Raw genomic sequence first — 18,503 nt, 5'->3', positions numbered from 1 at the left:
CGCGAGGCGGGCCAGCTTGTTCGCGTGGATTTGCATGACGGGCGGGGATAATCGAAATCTCGCCCGCGGCTCGAGATTCGATTTTAGACAAGCGGCCACGGCGTTAAAGAGGAATCGATCGACGTCTAAGGTGTTTCTGCCGGTACGTTCTACGTACCAGCTCATCCCTCTCTTTTTCTTTTTCTCCTCCAACCACGCGTCTCTGCTTCTTCTCTTTCTCTCACTGCCTCCAAAAAGTTCGTCTTTAATTTCTTTTGCTTTCTTTCACTCGCGCGGACGCACGGTCCTCGCGAACGGCGTTTTGGATTACACCTCGAACAATGAGGTCGTTAGGGGCGAGCGAAGGAGGTAGAAAGTAGAAAGACGCGGCTCGCCACCCTTACCACCTCTCCACCCCCTTCCCCTTCTTTGCTCGCTCTTCTGTCCACTTCTTTTCGGTCTTTCTGTCTTTTTCCTTCGCTATTCTCGCGTAGAATTCGCGATCTTTCTCGCTCGCGCAGCACGATGAACCGGCCAGGATACACAGAGAACGTGCACGTTACGATGGAATTCTATTTGGTCGAGACTTTTTCGTCCTCCCCGCGTCCTGCCCACCACCGGGCCCACCTCATTCACCCGCTTTAATTGCATAATTGCGCCATTGTGCGAGCAAGGTGGGGGCCCCGTGAAAGGCCAGTCCCGTCGACGGGGGCAGCTTTCGAGGTGAGAAAAAATGCCGAGGGGCCCCCTCCACAAAACGACTTCGCCAGGTAGCCAGCCACGGTAAGATTACGATTTTTCGCTCGCGACTCGCCATTGCTCTCTGATCTAATTAATAGAGTTTTAATTAGGCGATTCGAGACACGTTTTCGGGTCGTAAAGCGATATTTTTCTAGTCGGTTTTTGGATAATTGCGAGGTGAAGATTTTGAAAAACGAACCAGACGGAGACGAGTCAACTGGTCACTTGGATTTTCAATCCTTCGACTTTGAAAATCTTTTTATTCGCAAGTATCTTATTTGTTAATAATCGACTCGTTGATTCATGTCTGTTGGAAATATATCGTCTTGAAATTGTGTTCGTCAGCATTTACTTCTGTAGATAATTATACAAGTTTCTGGTTAAAGAATTGATTAACAAGTTAATCGATCAACCGCTGTTTGTAAATTTCTTAGTTTTATAATCCTAGGTGCGTCATGCGAGGAGTTAGAAGTAGTAAGTTGTAGATTTCTCTTTTCTAATTTCATGTTACGTCGTTTAGAAAAATTAATAACCCTAATTAATAACCCTAAAATTTACGAGCAAAATTTCATTTGTATAATTATTAATTTATGTAAGAGAATTTATTAGTAGCAGTATTTTGTAACTTGTAACTTAAAATTTCGAATTTGTAAGATTTCACTAACGATGTTAGATCAATCGTGCAAGAACATTCCGGATATGTGACTAATAGAAACAAAGCAATTTAAGTTTACTATTGAAGTTACTTTCCTTCGATACGACAAATCAATTTATGTATATAGATTAAAGAAAAATAAATTTAATGTTTATTTTAAATGATACGAGGATCTCGAATCTAGAAGGCACTCGTCTAAAATTCCGAAAATCATCAAAATAAAATAATTATATAGAGATGAAAATTCAGTTGGTCTTACTCTCGTAATAAAATAACGCTACTGTGTCATAAAAATTTTAATTACCAAAGTTTACCTTTTCAATGCAATATATTTGAATGTAATTTCGTTTTCAAATAAAATATATAATTGGAAAATTAATGGAAAACAAACATGAAACGCAACTGCGAACGCAAAAACACAGGAAATTTTAAATGAATCGTATCTATAGAAGCAAATGTTGAAATATCAAAAATTAAATTGAAATTAAAATGACATTTGTTTCCTGATATTTTTCTCTTCGTCGCAAGAAAATGCAAGAAAAATCATTACCTTGCATTTGTTAGTCAAGTTTAATAAATTAGCTGCCTGTTTCAGACAATCTAGGTATACTTGTCTCTTCTTTTTCGTATATTAATTGCCTCACCGCAAAAATGGAATCCTTTACTGCTTCTTCATAATTCAAAATAAAAACGAAAGACAATATAGATGCAAATGAAATAGCAGCGCGTTTTATTTAAATGTAACTGACCTCGTTTACCAAAATTTAATTAATTCTACCATCACTCGCGAGAATAACCATTTTCATAATTCATTTTTTCTTTATCAATTGTGTAATTATGTTGTTGGTGCACGCACAGTAATTTATTTCCAACTTGCTACGCTACAAAATTATTATTTTAATTTATTTGCTGATTAAAAATAAATATTTTGCGTAATGAAAATAACGAATTTCCGAATTTCTTGAGTTTCTAGAAAAAATATTTCAAATCATTGTTTCAATAAGAAATGGGAATACTTTGAAATTATTATTCATGAATATATGCATTAATACAATTAACAATTCTTTTTATATCTACCTAACAAAAATACATCACGAATTTTTTACATTTTAATAAAATTTTATAATTGACCGAAATTAAAAAATTTCAAAAATAGATGTATACGATGCTACACATACGATAGACGTATTATCTCTAACTGGCCTAAAGTCGAACACAATTATCACAAAAAATCTTCCCAGCTTCAAATGCAAAGCGAACAAAAACCAATACAAATGACCAGGCGAATTTGTACGTTCGTACAATCGAGAGCGTTTCCCTCGGTCAGCCTTAATTTCCTCGTCGAAATTTCCCATTATTCGTATGCAGCTGCAGCAGGTGATGCGTAGTCCGCGTCCGACAATCATTAATGCCCCGCGCGTATTATTTCATTTAGATCGCATCTCAACGGACAAATTATTGCCACGCACGTGTTTGAAGACTCTCTCGAGCTTCCTCGAGCATCGACGTATCGAGGCTGCCATAACAGGCGTCGCGACCGGAACACAGCTGGCCTCGCGTCTCGAATTTATTTCCCCGGAAACCATCGACTCCTTCGTTTCTCGGTTCGATACCGGCACGACGCCCGCATTCGCTTGATAATTATCGGTTTTCTCAGGGCATCTCAAACGACGTAGTATTTCAGGTATTGCGTGTTTTTGGTTCAACATGATTGTATCGCTAGGCTCTAGTATGGTTACGATATACAGTAACGTTGAAAAGATTGGAAATTTTTATTGGATAAGAATGGAACTTGAAGTGTGTGTGAGTAGTATATCACTCTGGCAGTTTAAAATAATTGAATGTTCTTTTTCTTTCTTTTTTTTTTTAATTTTCTTGTAATGCCAAGTTTTACAGTGTTAATGAGATTTCAAATGCTTCGTGCACGTACGGTATTATAAGGTGCACACGATACGAACGATAGTCATCAATGAACATAAGGTCTTCACTTTATGAATCAGATATTGAAACGTGTTTTCATGTATGTGGTTTTCTTGAAAGACGTAATTTCCAAATTTGAGCGTTCAGCAAATGGCGGTCAAAATCTCGTGTATCTCGAAAAATAATACATTTATAATGTAAGGACTTTATGTATAAACATGATGACTTTTTTCAGCATAATGCACGAAAAGTACTTGATACGTTCATAAATAATTTCATAATAACTAACATGTGCTAGATTGAAATAATTTCTGCAAGGTTCAATACACTTTCTCGATGATTAATTTTATTTCAGATTTATAAGAATTGTTCATTCTACATAGAATTGGAAAATTCTTTGAAAGTTATTACAGTTACACGTTATGTGTAACACACGTATATGTTCCTCTTTTAACCTGTCTTATGTCTTTCGCATTTCTGCTTCACGTTCACATTTCTTCAAATTTCCTAATTATAACGTAGATGAGTTTCTTCGAGACGAGGAATTATATTGCAAATATTTTTTCAAAGAATACCTAAAAACGCTTTTAAAAATATTGGGAGAAAAATACAGCTTCTTCGGAAATTGAATATGTTGTCCTAAAAGTGTCTTTCGTTTCATAAGGTGATAATAGATGAACAACAATTTTTGTTTTACATTATTTTATTGAATTATGTATGATCCATTTCGTTCTATTTCTATTATTATGTTCGTGCATGATTCCATAAACTAATATAAAACAAAAAATATTGTGCGTCTATTATTTCCTTATAAAACGAAAGAAATTTTCCGGACAACCTAATATACATATAAACCCGCGTAGAATTTAATTAATTAATAAAACACATTAAGGAATAGAAAACATTGCAAAACCTGAAACCATAATACAATTTCCGCAATGTACAGTTTTTCTTTTTTTTAATCTGTATGCAGATACCATTTTGCGCCATTAAAAATGCTAATTAAAATAATCAATGCATACGCGTAATAAACGAAATTAACGCATAGCTAGAAAATAATATACATATAAATATTTCGACAACTTATTAAACGTTAAAAACTGTGCATTTCTCATTCTCGCATTTCCTACATATTTTTACGATCTTCTTCCGTTTGTAATACTTCGTTAACTTATCAAGCTCTTAAGAACAAGTATTCTAAAATATCTGCAATTATACCAAACCAAACTAAAACCACTCCACCATATCAAATTACCCCATAAATAAACAACCCGCAAGCTTATGTTTATTAATACCTTTCCATCTATTTTACGAGACTAATGAAACCATTTATTTGCATCCATTGTTCTCAAAAGCTCTTAATATACCGCATCATCAATAATTCTCTAATTCGATGCAAAATTTTCGGCACGAGGCACTAAATACCGGTTATTTAAGCTCAGGCGAATCACGCGTTGTAAATCGACGCTGAATGTTCACGTGAAACGGAAAAACATTGGGCAAAAAGAAGAATAAAAACGTATAATGCAAACGACGTTGGTTTCGGCGGAGGCGGCGCAAAGAACACAAACGAAGAGAAATTTTCGTAAGGTTTGAGAAGCTGTCCGAAACAGAAGCAAGTCGCGGGGAACACACGTATCCGAGGAGAAAAATATGTATTTGTGCGTTCAGCAAAACATGCGCGCAAATATGGCGGGAGCAGCGTTTCGCATAAACTGGTTGAACGAGCATAAACTTTACGCGAGTTGCGTAATTTCAAAATTTTACGAACGATGAAAGTCAATAATAACGAGTGATATACGTACGAATTCTATCGCAATGATTTGAGGAAGTCAATTATTATGGAAATTTTCAGTGCTGGAAAATGAACGCCGATGTACGTGGAAATTCAAACTGAATGCAACTAAAGAAACCAATCGTAGACAGAGACTTATTACTTTTCCTAAATACCAGACGTTGTTGTTGAATACTATGTTCCCTCTTCTTATGTCAAATTATCATATTAGATTCATGTTATGCTCATGAAGTCTGTAAGTACATTTTTACATATATATACGTATAAATGTTTTCACAGATAAAATAGAGACACATAATGCACATTTTGATTATAGAGAACCTCGTGTTTTTTTATTTAAATCTTAACCTTTGCAATGACTTGCAATGGCATGGATGAATCTAGATCGGTTCGACTCATAGACGAAGAATTTTTCAGCTAAATATTAATCGATTGGCCTTTTATTTAATTTCAGCATTCGAGTCGAAACGTTCGTTTTTCTTTTAACAAAATACGCGTTTAAGGCAGTGAATTATCTATCAACGATTTGACGATTGTATCGACGTATCTGAAAAAATGTAGAGAAGTTAAAATAAAACTCTATGTCTTACTGTTTCTTTCGTAGTATTTCAAATTAACGCATATCATGCTACTGGATATCTAATGGTGAAAATAATTCGTTAATTTTTAGATATTACGTAAAAGATGAATTAACGTATTGATGCCTTTAACATTCTAACGAGTTATATTTAAAGATACAATTCTATTTATGTGATCTTATTGTGAGGCAAACAGTTGATACAACTGGAATTCGTATCGATATAAAGACCATGTTTAGATAAGTAGGAGTTCATTTAATCAGAGACAGACTAAAATTTACTTTGCACAAATCCGAGATAAATGGAGTTCTATTGTATATGTATATCAGTAGCGTTGAATTTTTCGTCTTACACGCATGATTTTAGCACTTAATATATGGTATCTTTCTTGTTCTACGGTCGATTGAAGATATGGTATGGTAAAAGACACGTAGGGATCGTTTGAAAAACCGCAAGCTTTCTATTTCGCTGCTTTAAGAGCCTCAAATATTAAAATTTGATTAAATATTGATATTTTATTAGACGGAAACAGATTCAATTTTGATGACTTCTAATTAATATATTACTGTTTCAGTAACATTAATTAATGATTCCATTACTCTAACATCGATATTGTCAATATTCGCAGTAGCATCGATATTAACAAATTACTCTAGTGTCGATATCATCGATAATCTTAATATTGTTTACTAGAAAATATTAGTTGAAAACATTCTCTGTTACGTACAGTGGCTATAAAATGTATTGTTTTATACACTTTCATACACTTCATTGTGGTATTTACGTACTAATTAATTAGATTCAAACAATGTTAAATTTCGTATCGTTTAGCAGTACTTCCATACAACCACAAAATTGTATACTATGGAAACGATAAAACCTGATAAAAAAAAAGGTACGCGTCAATATTTTTGTAGCCACTGTATATTAGAGTAGCTTAAAGTACCCGAAAAATAACATTTTGCTGGTTTGCCTAAATAATAAAGTATATCCTCCTTATATTACAATTTAAAAACACGATTAACAAATCAATAGAATTACAAAGGCGACGTAAACAGTGAACAAATCAAAGTAAAATTACACATACGATAGATCACGAAAAGGGGATGCTCGTGGAGCGCGTCTACCGGAAGCACAGTTCCCTAGCAGCATAAACACAAGAGCACAGACATCAGACAACCAATCACAGCAGACCCGTGAGTCCGACTGATCACGAACAATGAACAAAGTGTCGACGGTCTAGGCCGATGGATTCCGTAAATATCCGAATTTTCACGACAAGTTTACGCAACTACGATACACGTACTATCGTAGCAGACGATAGTAGGGCCAGTATTCTGGGAAGCGTAGTATGAGGAGCAGTTCTCGGAAAGGTACAAATTAAGGGAAAGAAAGATAGACAAAGGAAAACATTGGTGAATCAGAATAATCCCATAAATATTTTGATCGACAAGAGGCACAGGCAATCAACGTGGTATGTAGCTTCATTAGCCAAAATATTCTTCTCGCGCATTCTTTTATTTAATTTCCTTATTATTTATTAACTCGCTATGTAATTGCATTATAATTTAGAAATTAGTAAATGCACACACAGTCGCAAAATTATTTGAATTGTTATCGTAGGAAACTTTTACGGATATAGGAAAATACTTTTGAAATTTCATTGGCACTATGATAAAAACGACGATTGTGATTATATTGGTAAAATTTGGTAGCAACTTGGAAATGTATAATTACTAAAACATTTACAGAAAAATAAAAATATCGGCAACTCTTGCTTCTTCAAATAAGAATCATTGTCGTTAGTAATAATATTAATAACCTTATGTAAGGGTTATTAAATTATTGAAAATATTTTAAATAATTTTAAATATTTAATTTTATGTACTCAATAACATGTGTCAGTGGTTAATGCAACTAAAAGATGAGAAGCAAGATACATCCTGATTACAGAAGGCTAAATATCATCTTTATCGTAATTTCTACTGTATAGGATTATTTTATTTGAAAAAGAAAGAAAAATGATATTTTGATTTAACTACGATATTGCTTTATTATTATTTAGGGTACTGGAATATGTATCTGAATATTATGTGTTTATAAACCACAGAATATCGGGTAACGTAATATAATACAGGTAATACATCATTAGGGTAATGGATTCTGATTAGAACGTAGTGCATTGCATGCATATAATTTAATGGAAATTTATATTGTTATCGATGATTATATTATTATTTTATATTATCATTCATTATATTATATTCATATATTTAAGACAAAATATCACGCTAAGAATTACAATGATCATATTTGCCAAATATTTGTTACGTCTGGAATTCTCTCAGTATCGTAACAATGAAATGTTTTGTTATTATGTTGTTGTAAATGTTTATTATTTATAAGAAAAAATTGAAAGATGAAAAATTGAAAATTAAGAGTATAGAGTCGAAATACACTAATCGCAATATCATCTATCGCACAATTAAACAACTTTAGAATCTGATAATATTTCCAATATCAATTTAATGACTAAAATGGAATAAACACTTTACACTAAGCGTAGTAAAATTCCAATTGAAGTTTCTATATAGGATATTCCCAAACAATAGCCATAATTACAAAGAGAATTAGAAAGTGTCAATATTATAACTTTTTCGATTAAAATATCAGAATTTCTAATCATATTAGTTTTTTCTACCACGTCAAACGCATTACAACAACGTGTCAACAGCACGATACTCGCCCGCCACTAGCACAAACGCAGTTGCGATTACGAAAGAAATAAAAAAGAAATTTGATTATTTATATTCCTCCGATCATTCGATCCATCCATCAGAATCCGAAATTAGACTACTTTCTCCCATTAACAATAAGCCAACGGAGAACGACAGCCACCCACCGCGAAGTCAGCGAAAACTTCTTACAACTTCTGTAACTTTCCCATCTGCTAAATTTAAACAAAAGTGATAAAGCATTGCCTCACTGAAATATCCCATCCGAGCTATTTTCATCCTATTCCAATCGAACCGCACGCGATAATATATCGGCTATCATGTATCGAAAGGGTTGCTACGAGCTGAAAATAAATCTCGCGGAGCAAGTTATAAGGAGATCAATCGCGAGAGAAAATGATAGGCGGGAAGACTCGACTCGCGACAAAAGGTAGAATAAAAAGAGACAGACAGAAAGGGAGAGGGAAAGTAAAATAAAGTAGAAATCGTTGTAAACTTACCCTTGTGTGTTGTCGCGTGGTAAGCTCGCGCAGGTGTGGGTGGTCCAGGGGTGGTGGGAGTGGCAGCGACGTAACTGCCCCCGCCACCCCCTGGGAATAACGAGTATAGCCCGTAACGACTCACACCTGTAACACCATTCAGACGGAGAATTTATTTTTTAGAGCGTGGATCGTGGTCGTTGCACGACAACCGTGCATCTCGATTCGATAAGCGGAAGAGAATTACTTTTAACGGTTTAGCTACATCGTTGTAAATAGTCGAGTTTCTCCATTGATAATTGTCGCTTTAGGAAGAGTTGTGAATTTTATCAATCTTATTCAGAGGTTAAGCAAAATTTGATGGATTGCACGGATGAGTGGAATAAAGAAGGAATACAATGTAGAGGTAGCGGAACATTCTTAATTGGAAATAGGGATGGTTTAAGGAAGTTGCAATTCAACTAGGATCTGACATATTGGGAAATTTGAACGTGTAAAAATATTCGTAATTCATTTTAACATTCGTGCTCGTATTAAGAGCAGTCGCTTTCCGATAGAGGCAGTTTTATAAGAAATCGTAAGTCGTAAGGCGCTAATCTTAATATGTAGTAGTAACAATCGTAATAATATATTGTAACTTGTACATTATAAATTGCAAATTGTTTATTATAAATAGTTTATATAGTTAGTTATAGTTGTAATGGTTTATTATAAATAGTAGTAGGAAGTTGTAGGCTGTAAGTTGTATAATTATAATAAGTTGTGACATATATATATATGTATATGTGTGTGTAATTTATAATACCAAAATACATAGTAACAAAATATATGTAAATGCCTTATCGTAAGTTGTAAAGTTCTAAAAAGTACATATCATCAACGTTACTCATAACGTTATATTTATATATTTTTATTTCATATTTGTATACAATGTCCATAACGAAAATTTCTATAAATAAAATTGTTATATTGCGTTTTATTAACAAGTGATTGTATTAACACATTGTTGATAGATCACGAGTAAAATCATGCATTCATGCGCAAGCGTTGTTGCCGGTGGCACATATTAATTTCTGCATAAAATAGCTGGTGATAGGACTAAAAATAAAATAAAAAATTTTTTGCATACAATAACCGGTAACACGTCACAAAATAAAATAAAACTTTTGCATAGAATAGTCGACGATACGCGTTAAACTAAAATTTTTTGCACAGAATAATATCCAATCAACAATATGTTAATACCAAGCAGACTACTAATAATAATCATTGATATCTAATTTTCGTGGCAAAATGAAAAAGTATAATCGGTCTTCATTTCTTCTGCCTTAAACAAATAAAATTTTATTCACGGAAGAGTTAAACAAACTCGTAAAACAAATTCTCTGTGTATTGTGCAGAATGCTTTAATTTTGCTACGGTTTTCAATCATCCAACGAACAATCAAATTATAGGTAAACAAATAAATTAGTTCAACAGAAGGATCCAAAAGATTTAACAGAAAATATATGAATCGTTCAGGAGCAATATTGATCGACTCCATAAATTGAAATGTAGAGGAAACTGATGATATTACGAACATAATTTTTTTAATTTACCTTAGTATTTATTGTTATTTGTGCTATTCTCGCACAATAAATGAATTTATAGAAATAAGACATTTGCTTCCTAAAAATTGAGGATTAACCATATACACTCCTGTAACGCAATCGGGAAATTGATAAACACATGTATTACTCGGAGTAAAAATTAAATAATAAAAAATGTTGTAATAAAAAAATACAATCATTAAATTAAAATATAGATAGAGCTCGTCATAATAAATGTTAGAATATAAAATTATTGAAAAAAAAAATTCCACATTGCCGAAACCCGGGATTGAACCGGGGACATTTAGATCTTCAGTCTAACGCTCTCCCAACTGAGCTATTTCGGCTCTTGGGAATCTTGCCTTCTAGACTCAACTTATTCCGACTTGCTCGTAAAATTACGTAACTACAAGAAAAAAAAACCACTTGCCGAAACCCGGGATTGAACCGGGGACATTTAGATCTTCAGTCTAACGCTCTCCCAACTGAGCTATTTCGGCTCGTACCAACCACTGCGATGCAGTTATAACTGGAGATTCGATTATGAAATTAAGAAAATCGGGTTAAAGGAGAAAGGATAAAATTTTGTTTACTTTAAATAAATATTACATTTTGAAGGTGCTAATCTTTTTTCTGCAATGTGTAATAAAAATGTATCAGGCAAGTCAATATGAAATTGCAGTTAATCTTTAATTAATGATTCGTTGTAAATTTTCGGATTGGAAAATAACTCGAATATCGTGATATTTTAAACGGAAATGATTTAAATACGATTTGCAAATGTTATTTACGGGAAATTATTTTTTTTTCTTCCTTCTTTAATTTTTCATTCGCAAAAACATGAATTATGTAATAATACGTACACGAATGAATTGCACATTGCCAGTATGAAAATGTAATAATAAGTTTTATAGATTAAAAACTTTACGATACATCGAATCAGACATTTTGTGTTATTATCGAATTTGGGATTATAATTTGTACTTTGTGTAGCAAGCTTTCCGTGATTTGCCGCGATGCTGGTGCTCGAAATTTATTTATTACATTAATATTTCAGGCTTTTTAAATTCGGCAAATATATATTTTGCAATATAATGACAATTTCTATAATCCAATAATTTCAATCATTTACGAGGATAATCTTTAACATTACCTGCAATTTCGTAATATTATATAAAATTACATTACAGTTTAAGTATGAATGACAAACCATATCGGAATAAATAATTCTAATTATGACTTATAATTATTTCCGATTTTTGTTGAGTAAGTAATCTAATATTCTAGCTACGTTGGTTGATTGTTAAAAGTATTTCTCTCGATGATAAGATCGACATTCGTAAATACATATATACTTGACGATAAACTTAATAAGAAATCTACTTTTTAGCTGGAAATCTACTTTTTAACTGGAAAACAGTCATTTATCACCGCTTGTTTGTCAATTAATACGCTAAGCCGTTTATTAAAATACTGATATTTATATCACACTGGGCAATAATAAGATAATGAAAACTAGATTTAACAGTTGCTTCAAAATCAATTTAATTTATAAGAAGGAAGACGCACCTTACAGATAAGATTCTGTACTATCGAGAAAGAGCTGTATTTGCGTATATATGTATTTACGTGGAGGTATGATAGATATTGCCACGCCTTATTAAATAAATTTTATAGATACTTTATTCTTTTTGTTAGAAAATATCTTATTTTTTCATATCGATTCTTTTTTCATTTTTGGAAATCTCAGAACAAATGATTCACAAGCAGATATTAAAAATTCAATTAAAAAAGCAGAACATTTAATTTCTATAATATCAAATTATTAATATTAAATATTAAATCAAATAAAGATATTTTATAACAGAGAATATTACATCATTCGTATCAAATATTAAATTAAATAAATATATTGCATACTTTATGATTAAATACTACAAAATAAATATTTTTCCATCTAAAGTTACAATATTTTTATTACTTAGAAGTAATTAATTTGCATAAAGGAAATAAGGACGATTTAACTTTATAGGAACATTGCAAATCGAGATATTGCCAGAAGAATTCGTGTAACAAACAGAAGAATTTCTTTTTCTCGAGAAATTTTATATATTATCTCATTCTACAGTTTGAAATTTTACTTCCGTATGAGACGCTTCTTTTACAGTCTAAACAGTCTTATTACGTTCAAACGTATATGAATTTCAAGGGTGGAAAGTATTACTTATAAAACTTTATAAAACTACTCGCAAAATTTTCAATTATATCATTTGATCTACCTACCTTATATTGCGGTATATTTTACTCATAAAAATGTTTATTCTAAAATATCCTCGTCGTTATCGTATTATACAATATTCATGACATAATCTTTTTTCTTAAATCTGAATTTTCTTTTCTTTGATAAATGATTCGTCAACAAAAAATTTCAGATCATTAACGTCCATCAAACCCAAACTGATTATCGTTCTATAAAGTGGCATATATTTCAAAGTGTTTCCCAATCGTTTGGATAAAAAAGTAAAAAATAATTGTTTAATGATTAATACAAAGTAAATGGCGTACCTTGGTTGTGAGTCGGCGCGGGAGTGGCGGCCAGGGGTGGAATAGCCTGAGACTGCTGGTTCGGAACCTGATTGGACTGTGCAGGTGCTAAGGGCCATAGGGTTGCTGCCGCGGCAGGGCCGGACGTCTGTTGGGCCCGGGCACCCGTGTCGCCCACGGGACGATCCCCAGTCCCACTTTGGGCCACGGGAGGGACCAACATCGAACCTCCCCCTCCCGAGGCTGAAAAATAACACGAACAGAATTTGGGGATTAAAATATTTGTAAACTGTCACATTACATTCGATGAATGTTTTACAAAAAATTTAAGGATTGCGATATTACCAAAATTATAAAAATTATAGCTTCTTAGGATTACATTGGTGTTCTAAAGTTATAAGAAAAGATGGCTTATATTTAGAACGTGATTAGATATTTCTTGTAAAATTATATTCATAGAAAATATGAGGAACATTGGAAGCAAGAGATTCGAATGGATAGAAATTTGAAAGTAGGCAAAATTTTCTTGTGAAATTTTTTAAGAAATTTCTACTAAGGTATAGAGCAGAATTATTATAATAATCTTCGCCCAATTCTTCCTTTGTGAATATTTTTAAGTGGTGCCAAAGTTAGTGCAACGATACATTTTAAAGAAAATTTTCTTTATGGTTTTATGGAAAGTTTTATGGAAAGCTATGGTACATCGACAAAACCGTTTTGAACTCATTAAAAGTTAGAATTAGATTGCAATTAGAAGGTAGATTCCAAGTGCTAAAAAATAACGATCGCAATGCTAATCATCTTCATTGCGACTTTTTATATAACCTTTAATACCCTTTTTAATTAATTAACGTAATAGTTGACACCGACTTTTCATTCAACTTTCCGTTGTTACTTATTTTACATTTACTGAAAATTGCAATGAGTTGAATGGAAAATTCACCATAGACAATATGTGACATACAGACTATGCGAACGTTTTAATAACGAACGATGTGACGTTTCGCTTCGTTCATCATTTTCCTAGTCGGTGAATCGAAAGGTATAGGGAAAAGCAGACGCCAGTATCTGGCTATCGGAATCAACTTTTCATCGTTAATCTCTCTGCACACTTGTGCCTATAGATCGTGGTATCAAGGGATACCAATAGGAACACATGCAGTAAAGGGAAATTTGGCAGCCACGTTTAGTAGAACAAAATAGGAACGAGGAAAAGCTAACAGCGAGACGAACGTGAAGAACGAAATATGAAAATACATATCTTTCGTCAGTTGCAGAAGAAAAGAAACTACGCAGAAATAAGAGGTTAATGTGACATTAAAATGAAATTCAAAGGAAAAGTGGATGGATTAAAATAGAAATAATTGCTTCAATAGAGGTACCTATGAAATTAATCCACAACAGAGTTCCTTATATTCCCTACAGACAATACTCTAGAAAATGATGGAAATTGAAAAATAAGAAAAGAAAAATTGCATATATATACTACTAGGAATACTAATTAAAATATTTGAATAGTATCGTTTAAGTAATTTCGTACATTCAATAGTCAACTAGTGCCCATTAATGCAGATATATTTCATACACGACATATGTAAAAATCTTCGAAGAAATGAGAAGCTAATTAAGAAACTATATGGTTCATCAAAAAAAGGTAGAATCTTTTGTCTTCCATTTTACTGATAATTCAAAAATTACAATTCACATACTTCCACAGAAATATACATAAAGCAGGCTACACGGTCAAGGAAAATCATGTATCTATCGAAAAAATTAAGGATAACACAGTGGAAAAAATAACTACTCGAAACGCGACATAATCTTCAAAAATTTTATTAGTTAAAAAATTAAAGAACAAATAATAATCACAGCTTCAACTTTGTTAACGTTCCGATACATAATTTTTTAATAAATTAACGAATAAGCAATCGTTTCTTCAAATTTCTATATTCCTTAAAGTGAAAGAAAATTCTCTTGCTTTTTAAATATGTATGCAAATATTCTAAAAATGACGATGGATAAAAGATCACCGAAAAAGAACATCCGAGCTCAACCAAAAATTAGCGAAATTAAAAACTCAAGCTCTCTTCTCTTTCGCCACCCTTCATTTCTACGGAACAGGAAACGGAACAGGAAGAAGAATGAAAGGCAAGGGCCAGAAAGCCGCGTGAACACATCGTGGATGGCGTAGCATCGTAGGCGCCTGGACCAATGTAACCTCGTGCAAAAAAAGCAAGAAAAAAGAGGGGACAGACAGAGGTCGAGATAGAATATAGAACATTCTCAATGAGCTGAACGAAGCGAGAGCTTCGCCATTTTCTAGCAGAGGGTGATTCACCGAAGGGATGGCCATGGAGGGTTGAGAAGCGGTGGAAACGGAGGAGGGGTAGCAACAGGTCGGCAAGCATAATGTACTCTCTTAGGTACACACGCACGCACGCACACACATCACCATAGTTCCATTTGATACACAAATCTCTAAGTATGAGTTGACGTCTTTTTCTTGCGCGCTAAAATACAGGGGTTGCGGAAACGACGTACTCGGAGAAATCTTTTTACCGAAGAAATTTGTTAACGACAGGATTTTAATGACGAGAGAAGTTATACGAGAAACCATAAAATATACGTTGCGTCGAAAAATTGTCATTTTTCGAGTAACAAAAAACGGTGGATAATTTGCAGTTGATTGTATCGTAAATTCTGGAAAATGTCAAATTACATGGTTTGTGTATGTACATCGAATACTTTTTGTGGATGACTGGAAGCTGTAACAAGTTCTGAAGAATAATCGAGTGTTTCAGAGATATGTATGTAAACAAACACAGAAATACGATTGTGATATGTATCATAATGGCACAATTGAAGGACTTTGGATGCTTGCATACATGGAACTTATTTCTTCTCTTTAATTCTTGGTCGTTTCTTTCTGGATAATTTCTTAATTTTATGAAGTTTTTACGTATAACATTTTTTTAATATAACGTACTTTATTTCGCCAGGTACTAAATCGAAATTAAACAAAATTAAATAAATTATTTTAATTCATTTAGGTTATTCTTTAGGCTAATTAATATACAACAAATATTAATATAATTACTATTTCTTCATAATACAATTCAATATAATTTTAATACAATTTGATTTTGTCAGGGATTTACAGCGATCTGAAGTTTTCATGACTACCTTTCAGTGAAGCATTTTCTTAACAGATCTTACTGTTATCACAGTATTCATTTTTTATAGTCGTATGACGGTACATGCTACCAATCGACACGAAATTGAATATACTTGAAGCTATTTAATCAGTATATGAATCCTATAATAAATACAATCGCGTACGAACACCTTATGTAGTCACCACATATCAATTTGATAATATCTGACAAACGTGTAAGAAGAATATTAATTAAAATTCACGTTTAACAATCCTTCATTTCCCCATATCCTTTCCCAAATTTTCTCCGATTTTTTATCCCTTTCGCAGAAAATCTTTCCGTATCACCAAATATATTCATTTTTAAAACCCGTAAGAGAAAGAAGCGATGGAAGTGAACCTGAAAGTGAATCACTCTTAGAACACCTTGCGGGTTTCACGCCAGTAACGTCGTTGGAATTATTCAGAACCGCGGGATAAATCAGGATACTTGCGGAACAGGATAATGAGCCCGGTGCGACGACCTGAAATTCACGCGAACTTCCAGCTGGAGAAAACGGCGGATGTCGCGTGTCCAAAAAAGCTGCACGTGCGAATACGATATCCCTTTTGCTTTTGCTATGTGGAAATACGCCTTAGTTGCTCTCGTTAAACTCACGCGATAATAACCGTCAATAAACTGTCAATCGGTCGGGTGTATGTTTGTGGAGATGTAAGTACGCGGCGATTAACGTCGCTACCGATCGTGTCCGTGAATTATAATGATTAAGTGGCCAATGTGCGACTCGATGTTCCCAACTACCGATTCAGAATGCGTAAATAACAAGTTTTGATTCGGGCTAATAATTTACACGTAGAAAATTGAGACGTTGCTTCTTTTTTTTACTGTGTATCGCGTGGGAATTTTAGGGAGTTGATCGAATTTTGAAGGGACGTAAAAAGTGAGACGCAGATTATGATGTTCGCGTGTGGGAAATACTGTGTTAAATACAAATATTATGAGACAGTAAGTAGTGAACAGAGTGTGACTATTAAACTGTGGACATTTATGGAAGATTTAAAGATACAAAAATGAATGTGTTATACATACATGTACAATACATAGCGTGTAAGAATGTGGCAAGTATCAGAAGGTAATGTATTTACTGTAATATTTAGAGGATTTAGCTTTTCTAAGCGTGTTCTGGAAAATGTAAATTTGCATAAATATCTGAGCGCTTTTACACGACCGAGCTAACATTATCAGCAAAATTTTCCATATCACAAGCAAATTTGACAATTTATAAGTTATAAGTCATGTTTGGTGAAAAATTTTACATTTTTAATATTTAATTTAGATGATCATACGATGATAAGCTAATTACATTAGCTAGTTGCTTTTCCTTTCCAAGAATAAAATTTATACTTTAAGAATATATTAATAGCCAGTTAACTTCAGCCAGTTCAGCTACTTTAGCGAATAAACGGAGAGAAGTCGAGAATGAGTCTGTAATTTTCAAAATGTTGGGAACTAAAGTTTCTTGAAAGTTACGAAAAGAATTCAACCTCTGTAACTCCGCTGCATCTTTTCTTACAACTTTTCTTTAACTCTGTTAGTCTCCTGGTCTCAATAGACTCGAGTATACATTGCAGTGTCAAAGTTTCCTTGCATTTGTTCTTTACTTTATTACACTCTGTAAACGATTTGCATGAAACCGTGTTATATAAGCATGAAAGTTATCGTTAAACTTTGATTTTTGAACGTTTAAGCCTGGAGGAAAATCGAATTCAAAGAAATAAATGCTGAAACGTAATTACAAAAATTGCCCATCTGGGACTCGAAGTAGCGATGTGTAGCTAATATGACAGGATGTATACTCATATATCTACATCGTGCACGCAGTTCAGTTAATTTAATTAATAAAAGATAGTACTATTAAATACTACTACACTTTGTCTGCGAAAAAGGATTTTAAAGCCAGAAATTTTATAATGGATGAGGCGGGTCGTATGTCCTCTTAACATTTACGAATTACTTTTTTCTCATACTTCAACCTTTTTTATACTGTAGCGTGTTATTTTATAGAGAGATATGTTAATGTATTTTTAAAATTAGGTTTTATTTTTAGAAAGGAACAGACGATTTATAACACAGTAGCTCATGCTGCAACAAGATAAGGTACTTTTACTAGCTTTAGTAGGTTAATTAAGTCTGTGAAGATTATAAACACTGAAAATCTATAGTTCAAAGAATAAAGCTAACATCAACAGAAATGTGCTTTTTCATTCTATTAGAAACTTTTTAATTTCTAACATTTACATCGTTTACCATCTAAACTCCTGAATTATTAAGCA

General features: G+C 33.1%; 1 protein-coding gene and 2 non-coding genes across 3 annotated transcripts in view; all 3 read right to left on the bottom strand.

Annotated features, from left to right (window-relative positions):
• Nucleotides 1-18,503, bottom strand: part of LOC100746567 — a 339,045-nt gene that overhangs the window by 87,313 nt on the left and 233,229 nt on the right. Inside the window, exons 3-4 of the mRNA XM_033319155.1 lie at nt 13,037-13,258; nt 8,904-9,029 (exon numbers count right to left, since the gene is read on the bottom strand). Coding sequence (XP_033175046.1) covers nt 8,904-9,029; nt 13,037-13,238 — 328 coding nt within the window. The 5' untranslated portion in view covers nt 13,239-13,258. The remainder of the gene's footprint in view (nt 1-8,903; nt 9,030-13,036; nt 13,259-18,503) is intronic.
• On the bottom strand, nt 10,746-10,818 carry TRNAF-GAA. Its single transcript has one exon. It is a non-coding gene; the product is annotated as a tRNA-Phe (tRNA).
• TRNAF-GAA lies at nt 10,899-10,971 on the bottom strand. Its single transcript has one exon. It is a non-coding gene; the product is annotated as a tRNA-Phe (tRNA).

This window comes from Bombus impatiens, unplaced genomic scaffold, assembly GCF_000188095.3.
Source record: "Bombus impatiens unplaced genomic scaffold, BIMP_2.2 scf_0136, whole genome shotgun sequence".
NCBI lineage: Eukaryota > Metazoa > Arthropoda > Insecta > Hymenoptera > Apidae > Bombus > Bombus impatiens.
Note: the sequence above shows the minus strand (reverse complement) of the source record. Positions and strands in the feature narration are given on the sequence as shown.